This window comes from Phalangium opilio, unplaced genomic scaffold, assembly GCF_054372755.1.
Source record: "Phalangium opilio isolate 3A_F unplaced genomic scaffold, DU_Popi_V2 ptg000009l_1, whole genome shotgun sequence".
Lineage (NCBI taxonomy): Eukaryota > Metazoa > Arthropoda > Arachnida > Opiliones > Phalangiidae > Phalangium > Phalangium opilio.
Window position 1 is genome coordinate 3,097,399 of NW_028324146.1, and position 15,839 is coordinate 3,113,237.

Here is a 15,839-nt window from a genome sequence, read left to right on the forward strand (position 1 = left end):
AAATCCCGACTCGGCGTTATAAGGTGTCCAGCTTGTTTATTTTCTTTAAGGGTCTATTATTTCGCATACGTCAACTAAGAGGAATTAGTACCAGTAGCATCTGCAACGCTTCTCCCTTGCCTCTACAGGACCGCATTCACCGTAACACCAAATCGCCTGAGTTGACTCTCCTTGGAATCCTCCCTGCCCATGAAAACAAATTTTTTTTGATAATATTGCAATATACTTTGATTAATACGTGATTATCTGATTTTAATATTTCAATGACTACATTCAAATATACAATAAAGAATTTATGTAGAAAATTATGTTACCATTTTTTTTTATAAATAACATGTTCTTTTGCAAATTATAAATTTGATTTCATTTACATTACTTTTAAACGTTATATCAAAATAACTATATTCGTGGTGGTCCCTTATTATGGTTTTCTTAAAAGCCGAAGTTAACCGTGAATTTATTCATATGGCTGTATATGAATGAATGCTTGATGAACTTTGTTTTTTTGAACTCGGGGATGACAAACGCTTTTAAATAGCATTAAAAGTGTTTTAAAATCCCTTTAAATAGCGCAAAGGTTAATGAAAACTTCGCGATTGAATTATAAAAGTGAGCTTATAGCGCGTGCCATTTGTTCGCTCGGGATTTTCTTTATTACACTGTAAAATCAGTCGTTGATAGGTCAGAGATTGATACGGGTAATTTCCGGAGTTGCTCTCTTTAAGGGCCAGAAGCTCTATTATCTATATGAATAGCTTAATTGTTAAATTTATTGAGATTTAATGGGTTATTTATAAAGATGTATTTTATTTATAAATTAGTTTTGAGTGTAGATCTAACAGCGATTTCCACTGACTGTATTAGAGCACTCTAACTTCAAGTGCACGTTTTCCACTGACCCCAAAAACTGCGCGAGAATTGCTCTTTCGTGCTCTGAAAACTTCAAGGGAGCGTCGATGCTCGAATGTGCATGACTTAGTAGCTTGATAGTAAAATGTTAGATCGTGTTCTACTGACGAAACGTTCACCGCCAAAACTCGACGAGGACTGTAAAATATTCTCAACCCTGAGGCCTGAGGGCACTCTTGGGCATCCAGTGGAAATCGCTATGAAAGTGGAGCATTCAAATTTTTTCAGCCGCTATTACTCCATTGGTATATGCGTAAGTTCATAAGATATGTTCCATAAGTTTGTCTCTGGTTACTGAGAGATTGTCCTGATGTGACGTAGGTGAAACGTCATAGATTCTCGTAAGGCAACGCCTGGTCAGGCGCCTTCTGTCAAAGGCTTAGTACAGACTAAATAGAAATATGGATTGCAAAACCACCGCGTGTAGTCAATTCTCGCGTCGTTCTCGAACTAGCCCTCATTAATTCTCTAAGGTCTCTAGCATTACGAAGTATAGCAAGTGTCATACTTATGGAACATATCTTATAAACTTAAGGTATATGTTAGTTTAAAATCAGAAGAGAAGCATCGTCGCGTTTCTTGCACCATTAAAAAATGTTTATCAAAGGTAATTTGGAGCAAAAGATGTATTATACCGTAAAAAGAAATTTCGTTCGCTCAGAGTTAACGTTTGTGATCTCCATAACTACCTCACATTCTGTTATTTCTTTGATTTTGTGGTGATTATGTTTGGTCCTTTATGTCAATATGTACTCGTTTTTAAGAAATAGATCTGTTTTTAAGCTCGTTAATTGATTGGAAGTATTAATTTTTCGTGATACAATTAATAATTTGTAGATTTGATAAAAATAAATATAAATATCTCGAAATTTATGTTTCTATAAATTTATAATAACGTTTCTTCCTTTACCTGCAATATAAGACAGTAACTTTAGCAGTTCGAGGCCTAAATCTTCGTTAAAATCGGTTAAGATTTCACAAAATACAAATTTAAGTAGAAGTAAATAATTTTAAAACCAGGTTCACTCGAAAAACGATTGTGAATTATTTTTGTTCCCCTTCTGCGTCATAATTACGAAAGAGGATGGTTCACGCCCACTTTAATTTCAAGTTTCTAACTAGGCTTCGTAATACATTCGCATTAGGATTAAGCTTGTGCCTTATTTCTTGTGTACGTGGTATCATGGCGGTTTATAAAGTAAAAATGAGACCGGCTTATAGCGAATTCCTCTAGAATGATCTGGGTGCTCTGAAAAGTGGCTTGTGTTCCATTAGTACGTCGAGATTACTTCTTTTTCGGATTCACGTCTTCCATTTGCTTACTCACTCGTAACCGATCTGTATTTAAAAACAAGATCAGTACGAATGGCTCGGTAAACGAGCACAGATATTTTGGCGGGAAAAAAGTAGTGTTAAAACCGCTCCGGAAATAATGGGTATGAGAACGATCTTCTTGCTTTGTGTCGGATTTGATGACGAAATAGAGCAAATCGAGAGCGATATCAGAGCAGTCTAATGGAATTCACTATTAGCGTGTCAAATCAAGAATTAATCTATCTAATTATTTCTATTTGGTTGGTTGGTTTAAAAAATTCGTCGAAAAACCTCTTAGCGTTTTCCTTTGGGTCCTCGCGGAGCGCTCCCTTGGAGGAATAAAACTAGGAGATCCTATTCTTCAAAAACAGTCTTTAACGAAGCTGGAAACTACTACTACCATTTTTATTGCTCCTTGGGAGCTCTCCGCGAGGACACAAAGGAAAACGCTATTAGTATATTCTGTATAGCGGGTAGACTTTATTCCCCCTTTAGAGATATTTCTGATGTATCGTCAGCGCCTAGGCACAACGTCATGGTTTGGTAATGATTTTTCTGTACGGGAAATTAGTTTGGGTGAGGTACGAACTATGCCTTCTGAAAAAGCAATAACATACCAACGCTCAACGCCAATCCCTTTCATTTAGAAAATACTGGCTGTGCCGCATTTATTGTCTTATATTACTCAAGTTTTGTAACTTTTAAAGCCTTATATTTGGCGGTAAAGGCCTGTTTGGAGTAAATCTCGGGTGAAATACTCCTAGAGCGTTTTCCGTTGTTGATGGGGAATCGCAAACAGATACTTGGTGGGAAGACTGTTCAGTTTTGTGAGTCAATAAAGCGTCTAGAGCTGCTTGCAGTCTGTAAACTGGAGTGTGCATTCTCAACAGTGAAGACCTAAAAATGTTTTCAATTTGTCAAATTATTTTTATTATTATATAATAGACCAAGTAGTTGTATAGGCGGATGAAATAGGTATAAAGCATAGAGACCGTCTAACTAAACGTGAGCATTGGACATACTACTGAGGGTGTATTTCCTAACAACGGATCTCGCAAACTGCTAAGGAGCATAATCTAATTATCACCCCCTCCGGCTCCATTGGGTGGTCACCCTGGTGGAGCAGAGCATAAGGCCTTGTCGTGGCGCAGGGGGCCCGAGTTTGGTGTGCCGGTTCGGGAGCTCCTTGGGATTGCCCTTGGTTCAGACCGTTCCTTGCCCGATCCGCGAACGTTATGCTCGGCTGCTTCGCCCCCGCCCAGGTGTTGCCTTGGCTTGCCCCCGGTTCTGGCACCCCTCTGGAAGTCGAGGATACATTGTCAGGGCCGTATGGCACTTCTGTGCTCGGAGGGAACTCCCCTGTTCCCTCGAGCCTTCTGTTGCCTTAGTCCTTCCCTGTCACCAACCACATCCTGACTGGGCCCGCCGCTGACGGTGTCCCGCTTCTGTCACCTGCTCAAGGGGTGTTTGTCGGGACCGCTGGGCCGATCCCGTGTGCCTCGACGGCGGTTCCGCAGGCTCAATTGGGAATATGATGAGCGACAATTGGGTGGTGCTGATTAGGCCCCCCCCGCTAGTTGCAGCGCCTAATCAAGTCCTCTGGCATGACATGTCTAATGATTACAAACCTTGATCGCAGAACCTCTGGAGCGGCTGACGTTTGCCTTCTTCTGGCACTCTCATTCAGAAGCCAGTAAACGAAGGGATTCACGGCTGAATGTGCGTGGCCCAAAAGAAGTACGAATGGAAGAGTCGATGCCAAGGATGGGCTCGGATATAGATCGACGTAAAATGAGGCGGCATTATACGGTAGCCAACAGGCGACGAAGCATAGGGTCATACCCATCAAAACGTTGGCCAAGTGCCTTCTCGCTCGCTGACTTCTTTGTACTGTTCTCCTTTCTTTAAAAGAGCTGCGATTTTTGCTTCCACCGCCGCCGGAATTAGATCCCCAGTCACCAGCAGAATTACCCTTAGGATCGAAAATCAAGTATTAAGCCTTTAATCTACGTGCCATGCTAATACAACTCCAAATGAAGAGCTTATTCTTTCTAGATATACTCTGAGAGAATCTGACAGACAATACCATCAGTCGTAAGCTGGTCTCTTAGAGTTGTTTCATTACCTTGTGGTATATTTTTTAACTGAATATTCACCTGTTGGTTACTCGTAGCGTCTGTACCCGTTGAACTATGTCTGCAACAAGAACCGTCTGAGAAGACCGTATCACCAGCAGCGGACGACATGTTTACCACAACACCTGTTCCGGTTCTATAATGTCTGTTGGCGTAGTGCATATGTCGCTTGTGCGCTCGACTTCCACAAGATGTCTCAGCTTGACTATTGGGTGGAGCAATAGGCGCAGAAGGTTGAGCGTTGCATTCTACACCACTATAATTCTGAAATGCAGTTCCCCTGGCGGACGTCGACCCCGATGAACAATAGCTGCTGTTCGGATATACTTGCGAATGCGAATTTTCCGATGAAAAACAACCTGACGAATGCTCGCACCTGTCTTTAACTCGAAAGGCTCGTTGACGAATACGATTTCTACTTAACAGTTTTTCTTCCGCAAAATTTGAACCTGTAATTTTGTAAAAATTGTAACTATGCGCAATATCACACACAAAGAGGATGCCTTCGACGACGACCAGTCTAAATCTTACTCTCCACGCATTGGCAGGGATAATTTGAATAGTATTTGTGGCGGTAAAAGGATATAGGCTCGAAAGATTTAATTAAAGAATCGAAATGAATCAAAAGTTATTAATCACCGGACTTGTAAATCCCGTACAAATTATCCTATCATAATAACAATGCGTAAGGGTACTCGTCGTCGACGGAGGTTCTCACTCTGTACAAGGAACAATTTAGAAAGAAATCAGTCATTTCATTTGCTTAAGAAGCTCATCAATGTTGAGCATCTGGCTCAAAGTTGAAATTCAGGGAGTGAAATTACTTATGTCATAAAATATTTCGAAATAAATATATTAGGTTTCGATGAATGCAATCTACCCTAGAATTAAGGGACCAGACCATAACTAACTAAAAGGGACCAAATAATCTACCCATTGGTGCCATAAGTCGCTCGCGGGTCGTTGTTGGACACGACTTGTACACGCTATGATATGGCTAAAAACCCACCAGATTTTTGGGCTGTTTTGTTTCTTTTTTCTTTGTTGGAAACGGCGGCACCCCCAGTGGCCAGTCTCAGAGTCCAACTGACCGAAGCGTGGCAGGCAATGAGGACGGCACATGGCAAGGCGTATACGATGGTTAACGTGACTAAAGTGAACGCTCTTCGCGCCATCTGATGCTGCCAGAGCTCCACGCAAAAGTCAAATGTGAATGGACCCAGTCTGAGATCCTGAAATGCGGGAAATTCAACAATATCATGGAGAGAAAGATAATTTTTGATACTTCTAAAATACCTCCCTCCCAATAAAAGAGAGAAAAAGAATGAAAGCTTAATAACCGAAAATCATACTACATAATAATAATTAAGTATTGAATTAAGAGCATAACTAACCAACAACAATAACTAAAACACTTGTATTTTTGGCCCCCTATTTCTCGTAGGAGCTGACTTAAAGGAAGGGTGCAGGAAACATTCCACAAAAAGTCTAATGATGTCCACTTAAGAAGATTATCTGCTTATGTTTATACCTAATGGCTCTGCCTCACCAAGGGTCCCTTCTACCAGAGTTTTGACTAACAAATTGTTTGGTGGAATCATGTTTTGCAAGGAAGTTTTTCATCGAGTGTCATATCTTCAGATGTCTTACCTGCGTTGTCCTAACAAGTATCACGGGCGCGGACAACAAAGCGGACAAGGTCCAGACTCCAATGACCATTCCAGCGGAGAGCCGACGACGCCTGACTTTTTCAAATACACCCGGATGTCTCGTGAATAGGTAACGATCCAAACTTAAGGCTGTTAGTGATAAAGTACCGGATGTAACTGCTACACCTGTACGTGAACCATTAATATTAAATTTATAGTCCTCATTCTTAAAAGATCTTAAAACAGGGTGACCTAGAAAGAGGATCGTAAAATTTGTTGAAATAAAAACATTAAGAAATTTAGAGGCGAATTACAAGATAAATTAAATCCGAAGTAAGATGAGACTAGAAGTAAAGAGCTCTAGCATTGGTAGTAGATCCTGCCACTAGTGAACAAATTTGAGGATTTTATGCCGCTTCCATCGCGCCTACACTAGAGAGAAAAAAATTGGTCGAGTTCCAAAAACATTTCCTACCCCTTCCCCCATTCTAAAGCCGCGGAACACGGACGCCGGTGCTTGAATATAGTTCGGCTGTCTACCGCCGCGAGCGTCTCACGTTTTGGACGGAAAATTCAGAAACCGCTACTAGAGGGCCAACCGTTGGTGTGTTATCATCAATATTCACTTTCGCCAAGTGAAGAATTTGGTTAGCTCAGTACTTCTAGTCCCTTATCTTACTTCTGATTAAATTAAAAATCGTATGATCTATTGGAACATGCAAATTATCGGTGCAACGCTCATTTTGTATTTAGTAGGAATTTACAACAAAATAAAATAATAAGCAATCATTCGCTCATCTATTATAAAGTAATTTAACCGAAGCTGAAATACAGCTGTAATTGTTACATCTGAGCAGAGTTTTTTCAATAGACCCAACCAACAAATAAACAAGTTGACTTGATTTAGTCTCCATCTGAGGGATAAGGTTTACATGATTAACAGAGTTGACTGTAGTACCCTCTGTCTCTGAGCGACGAAAATAAATCTCTTATCTTTCTGATTGGATTAGTCTGACTATAGGGGTAAAACAGGTTCTGCGCATAACAAAAATCAAGCCAATCAGGTTATCCCTTTCTCGCCTCAAAACCTGCGAACGAGATCAGAGCAGTTATAAAAATTCAAACGATTTGTTGGTTGGGTCTACGGAACGAGGCAAAATTATGTTTGATATTAGCAAACAATGGTTTTTATCAGAAGACATTGAAAAGAAAGGAAGTGAGGTCACCCTGTTACTATTTAATGACCTTGAAAATACGCTAGGGCTTTGCACATTCCTTTGCCAAGAACCCATACTTTAGTAGCGCTGGTGTAGGCAGCCATGGGGCAACAAACTAAGAGAACTAATAGATCCGCAACGCACAAATTTACCAACACCGGGTTATTCCTTTTTCTTCTCTTTGGCGTGCCTATAACAAATCAGAAATAAATTATTTCATTACTTAAAAAACAAAATATGCAGAAATAAATTATTTAATTGCTTAGATTAAAAAACAATATGCAGAAATAAATATCTTATAAACGTATGATTTTACGAAGTTGCCATAGAATTGAAAGAATTTGCATTCACTACAGTTCAATTTTTGGACGGTTATAGCATTTTATAAAACCGCTAACACTAAGATTTTTTGCTAAAGTTAGAGAAATGCGTTAAAAACAATAAACATTCGAAAATTTTCTATGAAGTTATAAAACGCTTAAAACTAAAAAAAATGAAGTTTATTTAAACGATTGTTTAAAACTAGTTCTAAACATTTGACAACCCATATTGTTTCAAAGGTTTTCATGAAACATTCGGCATGGTGCCACACAAATTCTTAATACTTACTGTAGAAATTGTTCTTCGGAGACATGTTTCCTTTGTTACTTCTGTTAAGAAAATGGGCAGCTGTGAAATGCCTCCACTTTTGAGTATCTTCATCTAGGAAGAAATAGCACCGTGTTAAATGAAAAATGAAACGCCCCAACAACACATCAATACAATATTCATCTAGAATACAACTTGAAGGAACCTAAGATCTGTATGCAAGGAACCAACTGAAGGAGAGGGAATCCCAGCTTTAACTGAAGTATAAGATTGCAATAGCTTTGTACGCTTAATAATATCGTTACAAGAACGACTTTACTTTATTTCACTGAAGCTCTTGAGCAAACATTCGTATCGATTCCTGGGTTAAGACGGAAACTAGTTACTCTTACCCTGAGAAGTATAAGACTCAAAGCCATTCACTTGCACAAACCAAGCACTTTCGAGCATAGTATTAGGGAACCTGCTGGTTGTTGTGAATTTCGGAACATTGAAGGCTATGTGATTTTTCTTAGTTGTTTTCATAAAGCAAACGTTCCATGGGAGAGGAAGCTTACCGGTTTCAAGTCCGTTAACAGATTCAGTGTTCACGAAGAACTTCACAACGGGAAGTCTTGATTTTCGAACCAAGAGGCGTGGGCCAGTATTGGCTCTTGAAATTTTTTACCACACTCAACCATCTTACCATCACCACCTCATCGAGAGGGGTACACTATAGCTTGATAAGAACATCAACACGCTCTATTGAAACCCCAGTTCGTGGATTTTTCTCATTTACTACCTCAAATGACAGATCACGTCTCAATGTTTCGTTAGTTCGCCAGCGCTGGCGAGCAAATCAGGCAGGCCTCCAACTCAAAAGCAAAAGTAATGAAAAAAATGTCTAGAGAAGCTAGATGATTTCTAATAAGTTTCGAGTCTTATACTTCCCAGGCTAGAAATAATTAGCTTTCGGTTGAACCGAATGTTCGTAATTGTTTTTAACAACCTTGTTTGCGCGTTGTAAACAAGATGAAAGCAAAATTACGTAACTTTCTCATTGCTACGACCACAAATGTATACGACGGGCAGTGGAATGAGTTTCATTGCGCAATATATGAAAACAATTAACAGAAAGTCACCCCCCGCAGTGTCGACCTAATTTATAGTGTATTAAAAGGTAGTAAAATGTTATACAGGGGGAGACCTACGCTGGCGACCACTCTCAAAATTCTTCATACTCGCTGCGAAGAAGTTTAAAGGATTTTCAGACGCTTAAAGATGTGTTGGAAAGAAGCACTTGATACAAATCAATGACTGCTACTTTTCAACCTTAAGCAACATCATCTCTATCATCCAGTTAAATACGATTGAAATCCAACCCTAAAATTAATTTTAATGTCGACTGACGGCATTTTGAACATTTAAGTTAGAAGCAGTTAGCGTAATGGTTAACTTCTTAAGAACTAGAAGACGGCAACATGTTCCCTGTTAAACCTAACATAACCAAACCTATTTGAAAATCTCAAACCAAAAAACTAAATAATAAATAATTCCTAATATTAAACCAAACTTAAGCTTACTTAAACTAACATACCGTAAATACAATGAGGGTGACCGCTGACTTTCAATTTCATCAACTGACGGTATTTGCCTTTTATCATTTCATTTCTTTACAACTGTCAGTAAGTAAATTACATAATGGCCTTGCACAACTCTGTATCGAGATCGTTAAAAGGTTTCCACCCAGTACAATACATCATTCATTAATTTCAATAAGTTGTTAGTAGCCACGGGCTAATTAAAATAACTTGGGAATAATACGTGCATATTTGACGTTCTCCAATGGTTCTGACGTTTAATTAATTTTCTCAAACTGGGTCTTTAACTGCTTCTTGGCAGCGATTCAAACTATATTTCGAATATCTTACATTCATTCGCGCCATGTGAATGACGGAAGAAGAAATTAAAGAGTGCTCCTATAAATGATATTTATAAAACAAATTAAGTTATTTAATATATTTGAAGCGTATTTCTAATTGCGTTTATGGCATTAGAAGCAATCAGGGATAGATGCAACTTTAGAAGCAGGAATGGAGAACGGTTAGTATTTACTTCAGTCCGACTCATAGCGCAGTATATCTTATTGCCACTTAAACTACGTTTTGATGACGTTGCTGACGGGGACGGCGAAAAATGCGTAGTTTCTTTTTAACCTCTGTCGCTATGACCCCGCCTCTTCTTTCATACCCCCGTCCCAGGGAAGGGGTCCGGGACTTGACGCGTGCCCAGATTAATGTTCTCCATTCCAGCTTCTAAAATTAAATCTATTCCTGACGCAATATTAATATATCAATCTAGATAATTAGCAAAGAAAACGGGTGTGGTGAAATCGTTACTTTCTGTGCATGGACTAATAGAATTTGCAACGTAAATATTGCTGCTCTGTTTATGACTTCACCGATTGTGGCTTAAGTAACATAATAATAGCAAGTAATGATACTTTCCATTACCCTAAAGCCATACCGTGGAGTCAGAGGATCCCGAAAACATTTATGGGAATTAAAAATTTGGAAAGATTTTTTTGATAGATTTTTAGATAGTATTTGTTTGATCGTAACGTTTTGTAAATCCATTTATCTGCAGAGATTTTCGGAATTTACATTAGTGAAATGCGCTGAATTCTTTTGGCGCATATTTTTTAAGGTTAATTAGTTAACGTTCAAAGAGTTTCTCGTTCATGTTGACACTATTATCACGATACAAGTCTTTACCCTTCCCCTATAAAATATTTACGTAATGTTTCTTTTTTAAACAAATTCAACAGAACGGAATACGGGTCTCGTGGCACGCTCCGTGTCGAATGAGATTTATCGCAAGATTTGATAAAATTTGCGAGCGATGTGAAAACCGTGGAGTGAGAAATGGAACGTACCACGAGAATTTTGTTAACAAAATGGTAGGGCGTTACGCGATTGGTCAGAGGTACTTCTTTAAAATTATCCATGAAATTTCAAACTAATTTTAATCTTAACCATTCGCAGAGTGTATTTTTTGGATGCTTCACTATGCAGATTGGTCTTACAATTATCCTAGTACAAGAACCGATAAGAAAAATGAATTGATTTTCCACTTCACCCTATCATTAAGAGTAACGTCCCTGCAAAATTTCAGACCAATAGGTATAGCGGTTTCGGCCGGCCGTCGATTATCAGACAGTCGTATCAATTTTGACTTATGTAGATATAGAGAAATTTTTTCATCGTTAAACCAAGCGCAAACCCGCATTACAATAATAATTGAATTAAGGCTAAAAATATCCAATTTTTACGGCAAACAATTCTTTGAAAATTGACAGAGAAAATTTAATTACTCTTAGGCTGACTTGGAGAAAAAAATGAAACTTTTCTTACTTTATTACGTAATTTTATTTAATCCCATTATGGCCTAAGGTGCAATTTTCCGACGACGGTGTGTGTTTATGGAAAGGTTCGAGTTAACCCAGTAACGTAATTTTACGAAAGTAAATTAATTTTAAATAGAAGCCGTGTTTGCTCGGGCTTTTAGAGCTATTTCCAGACACCGTTAAAATTAAAGTTATATTATTTTGAATTCTTCGAAAATTGATTCTAAGCCTTTTCATTGACTCTAATTTTTGCAATTTTCGCAAAATTTTCGAAACTTTTTTTTTCAGATAATTATCAACATTTTTTTGGACTTTCCGTTGCGAGAAACGTTCTTTCGGATTCTAATAAACTAATTATGCCGTTTTTCCTCTGGCTTCTGGTACTTATCCAACATTTTAGATAGCAAAGCGAGATTTTAATGCTAACTTAATGCCGTTTTCTCCTGGGCTTTTTGCATGGAGTAACTTTCCGGGAGCTATAATTAAATAGGAACTACAAACACATTGAAAGGTAGATTCTTATATTTTATTTACCAGTAGTACCAAGAGTATATAGATATAAAACAATAAGTACGCTTAAGCAACAATTCCCTGGCTTTTCTGTACACGACATGAAAACTGAGATGAAAACTACCCTCCGCTAAACTGCCAACTGTAGATAACCAATCAGGGAAGAGCTTCTTGACGTCATAGGTTTAAAGAAACTAGTACTAGAGCTAGCATCTGCTACTTTATGAGCCTATTCACGGCTTGTTCCCTTGCCACGGGTTGGCAGGTAATCGTACGCAAATGGGGGTCGAGAGTATTGTGTGATAAAGGAATACTTCTCATACTACACGGTGCGACCGACATTCAACAAAGTCTACTTCTTTTTATATCTATATACTTTTGGTAGTACTTAATGGACCTATCTCTACTTCCAAATTATAAGTTTTAACTTAATATACCTAGGCCTAGTATGCAAAATATCTCAAACCATATTTTTGCCTTATTTGGTCACTGGCCGATCATCAAAATTCTACCTACTTCAGCCAGAGCAAAAAAAACATTTAATTTTGGATTTAAGCAGTATTTAAATTATAATTGAAAGAAAAATAAATATAAAAAATAATAAACAGAAATTTCCATAAATTGGTTTTTTACCAGAAACAGGTGACATGTAAAAATGTGCCAAGTTTAGCTTTGGACCTGCTACATCGTAAAATGCTCTGAGATCCCATGTATATTGTATAAATCAAGTTTTACATAAAGGTTTATAGTTTGTTCATACACAGATATCGTCACAGCTTATATCGGTTATCAACAGTGCATATAGAACTGCTTTGCACGGCTTTCGGTTAAAGCAAGTCTCGGCTGTGGTAATAGTTTGTGTGAACCTTTGGAGGAAGATCCGCCTTAAAAAGGCTAGACGGTGATGATGGAGTAGGAGTCAGTGTGACAGGATGCTTTTTGTGTCAAACAAACGGATGACCAATAGATGGTGGTGTTAGAAGCCAATATGTATAGATTGGTGTCTATGTAAGATAGACAAAGACCAGAAAATGGTGATGTTAGAAGCCTATTTGTAGAGATTGGTTTCTATGTGAGATAGACAAAGACCTGAAGATAGTGGTGTACGGATAAAATTGGTGGTTATGTAAAATGGTCGTCGGACTTTGTTGTTATTGAAGGAAAAGAGTGGATAGGATCTAAGTGGGATAGCTGACGTAAGGCGATATTAGCTTACCAAATTTCTGTGAACCGTGAACTCGGTAAATAAATTGGGAATACCTTTGCCCCGATTTGCAAACTTCAAACACAGTCACTGACACACGGACACGGTCACGGCCAGACACACAGACATATATGTCCGGTTTAATACCTCTCCGTGACGTAATCGTCACTCGGAGAGGTCAATATAAAGGTTAGTTCATAGCTTACCTTGTTTATCAGTTCTTGTCGGCTTCTTCGGTACGTTAACGGCTGGTTTACTACAACAAGCGAGTCGTAAAAGTACACCATTTCCAGCAACACCGAGCGCGAACACTAAAGCGTAAAGCGAAACTAACCACAGTACAGCTGTATCAGTTGTTCGATTTAATCGACTACGAAATTCTTCAACCACTTCAGTCCAATCCGATTCTAAATCCGATCTTGGGTCACCGTCTTCTAATCTTTTGTCTCCACCCAGAAAGGTTCCCGAAAAGTTGGTATCGAGTGAGTTCACAGCGGAGGAATTGTCAGCGGAGTAAATAACAGTCAGGAAAGATCTGGAATAAAACAGCATGTACACACAATATTAATACCAAATACAAATAGAAATAAATAACAGCATGCCAAACAATGAGGTTCTTGAAAGCTTTCCATAGGGCACAGTATGCTGTTTACGAAGCCAAACCCTCGTTTTTGAGCTAGATTATTCATTATTATTTGTTACCAGCGGCTTCCAATTAGTATTATTTTTTAATTAATTATGGCAAAGCAAACAGCAAAACCTGAATCACAATAACAAAGCAAAACGAATAGAAAGACAGACAAAGAAAAACTACTATTATCAGACAGATACTACAACAGGAACTACCATGTTAAAGATATGTATGATTAATTTAAAAAAAAATCAGCTAGGTAATAGCACACAAATTAAAAAAAAACTAGTTGACCCAAGGGCTGGGGTATAATAGAAGCCACACCGTTATCTATTTAATTAGCACATGTATAAAAAGAAACTCATTATAAAGACCCCAAGGATACAAATTCAGAAGTATCCGACCCCACGTATAAAATCCAAAAGTATCTGACCCCACGGATAGAGAGGTACCTCCCTCCCCCATCCCCGACACTTCGGAGATAAACTAAACGATGAAAACTCGAGATTTCTATCGACTCTCTATGGCTCAGTGGTAGAGTGTCTTACTACTGTGCGAGCGACCCCGGTGCGTTCTGTAAAATTTTTAAATTAAAATAATATCTCTTATCGAGCTAGGGGTTTTTGAGGTAGTATCGAGTTCCTTTTAAGCTAAAATCTAACGATAACGAAAGCAAGAACTCGGCCCACTCCTACTACTACTACTACTTCGGCTCAGGTCAAACTAAGAGCCTCATCCCATACTACGATGTAACTAAAAAGAAGTTAAAATTATAGAGTAAAATAGTCATTGGGTCAAGCTGTGATGTTCTAAAAACGTTGAAATGATTGTAAGTCATCTAGCATTGTAAAGAAGAAATAACAGATTAAATCATAGTCTGAAATCTTCCCTCAGTTATTTGAGGCTTATTTTTAAGTTTCCGAAGTCAAAATGGTAGTATTTCAAAATATTAAACGCCACCATTTTTATTGAACAATAGAAGTGGAACAATCGATCGCTAGATGGCTCCACACAAAACCTACAAACATTTTAAAAATGTACACTGCACTTTGGTAAAACGATATACTCTTTAAAAAGCTTTGTTTCTCGGATCGTGATTGCCATTTATTTTAAATGAACTTAATATAAATATTAAATTTCCATCTAGGGTTACAGTTCGTTATCGTCATGGAGACCAACTCATTAAGGGTTGAACCTAACCCCGAGAGAGCAATTATCGATCGGAAGAAGATCCCAAGGATAAAAGAAAAGACGAAAGACCAACCGACAAAGTTCGTTAAGAAATAAAAAGACTACAGAAAGGAAAAACGAGGGCATATTTAGATTGAAGTTACTGATTAAAGAACCTAAATAAACGTCTTCCTTTTGAGGCATTAAGATCCTTATCCGTTGAATAAACCAAATGCAGTAACCTAATTCTTTTAACCATTTGTTCTTGCCGCTCTTACTCCGAGTTCAATTCCAACGTGGTTTCGTTTTTGTTGAAATACTTGGCTATTTCCAAGGGGAGAATCGCGCTCCCTCGAAAAAAATAACAAATCATTCTGCAGAATACTACATCTCCCTGTAGTTTTAAATAATTATAGCGTAAGCCTATCACCCTGTTTAAGTACCCATCTGTGGCCATTTAATGGAACGTTCCCATCCTTCTTTCTTTTACGTTAATTACGTTGGCGCCAAAACTCTTTCCCTGGTGTCGCCGCTCATGGCTAACAAAAGAGTATCATGCCAGGGTTGGCATGTGGAATAAAAGTGAAGAAAACCGGCAAAAACATTTTCTAATTAATAGTATGTCTTTGAACAGTTCATATATTTCGATCTTATCTTGTAACATTTATTGCTGCTCAAACAAACAAACTTAAATCAGTTTTAGAGTTACAACCTTGGTTATAACTGTAATTTTGGTTTGCTAATATAAAAAGTAAAATTTTTTTTTAACATTCTAAAAACTCGGGATGCTTCGATCCTGTTTAATATTTGGTAAATTTTACTACAGCTACTACCTCTAGTCTGTTTCGAACTTTTCCATAATAAATGATTAACTAGAAAATATTCCTTCTATTAAAGCGTCGCTAGTGGGGCATGATATCAGATGCGTAATTAATTGAGAGAATACTTTAGTAGCGGTACTGCTTTTAAATATTGCATTCTACCATGCGTTTGAAGCTATTTCTCTATATAAAGCGAGGCCAATACTCTTCTTAAATTTCATTTTCTATCAATGACTACCATTTCTAAACAAAAATATTTCTCGTTTCTTCACATATTTATTAGTAAAATTTTTAAATGTTTTATTT

At 38.0% G+C, this 15,839-nt stretch overlaps 1 protein-coding gene and 1 long non-coding RNA gene across 2 annotated transcripts in view; one reads left to right on the forward strand and one right to left on the reverse strand.

The window, feature by feature from the left end:
• Positions 1 to 230: 230 nt before the first annotated feature.
• Positions 231 to 15,839, reverse strand: part of LOC149713176 (uncharacterized) — a 52,769-nt gene continuing 37,160 nt past the window's right edge. Inside the window, exons 2-9 of the mRNA XM_089846770.1 lie at positions 13,118 to 13,446; positions 7,834 to 7,926; positions 7,253 to 7,414; positions 6,009 to 6,193; positions 5,368 to 5,590; positions 4,380 to 4,807; positions 3,852 to 4,195; positions 231 to 3,120 (exon numbers count right to left, since the gene is read on the reverse strand). Coding sequence (XP_089702896.1) covers positions 2,925 to 3,120; positions 3,852 to 4,195; positions 4,380 to 4,807; positions 5,368 to 5,590; positions 6,009 to 6,193; positions 7,253 to 7,414; positions 7,834 to 7,926; positions 13,118 to 13,446 — 1,960 coding nt within the window. The 3' untranslated portion in view covers positions 231 to 2,924. The remainder of the gene's footprint in view (positions 3,121 to 3,851; positions 4,196 to 4,379; positions 4,808 to 5,367; positions 5,591 to 6,008; positions 6,194 to 7,252; positions 7,415 to 7,833; positions 7,927 to 13,117; positions 13,447 to 15,839) is intronic.
• LOC149713177 (uncharacterized) lies at positions 10,620 to 11,041 on the forward strand. Its single transcript, XR_016369036.1, has 2 exons — positions 10,620 to 10,750; positions 10,836 to 11,041. It is a non-coding gene; the product is annotated as an uncharacterized LOC149713177 (long non-coding RNA).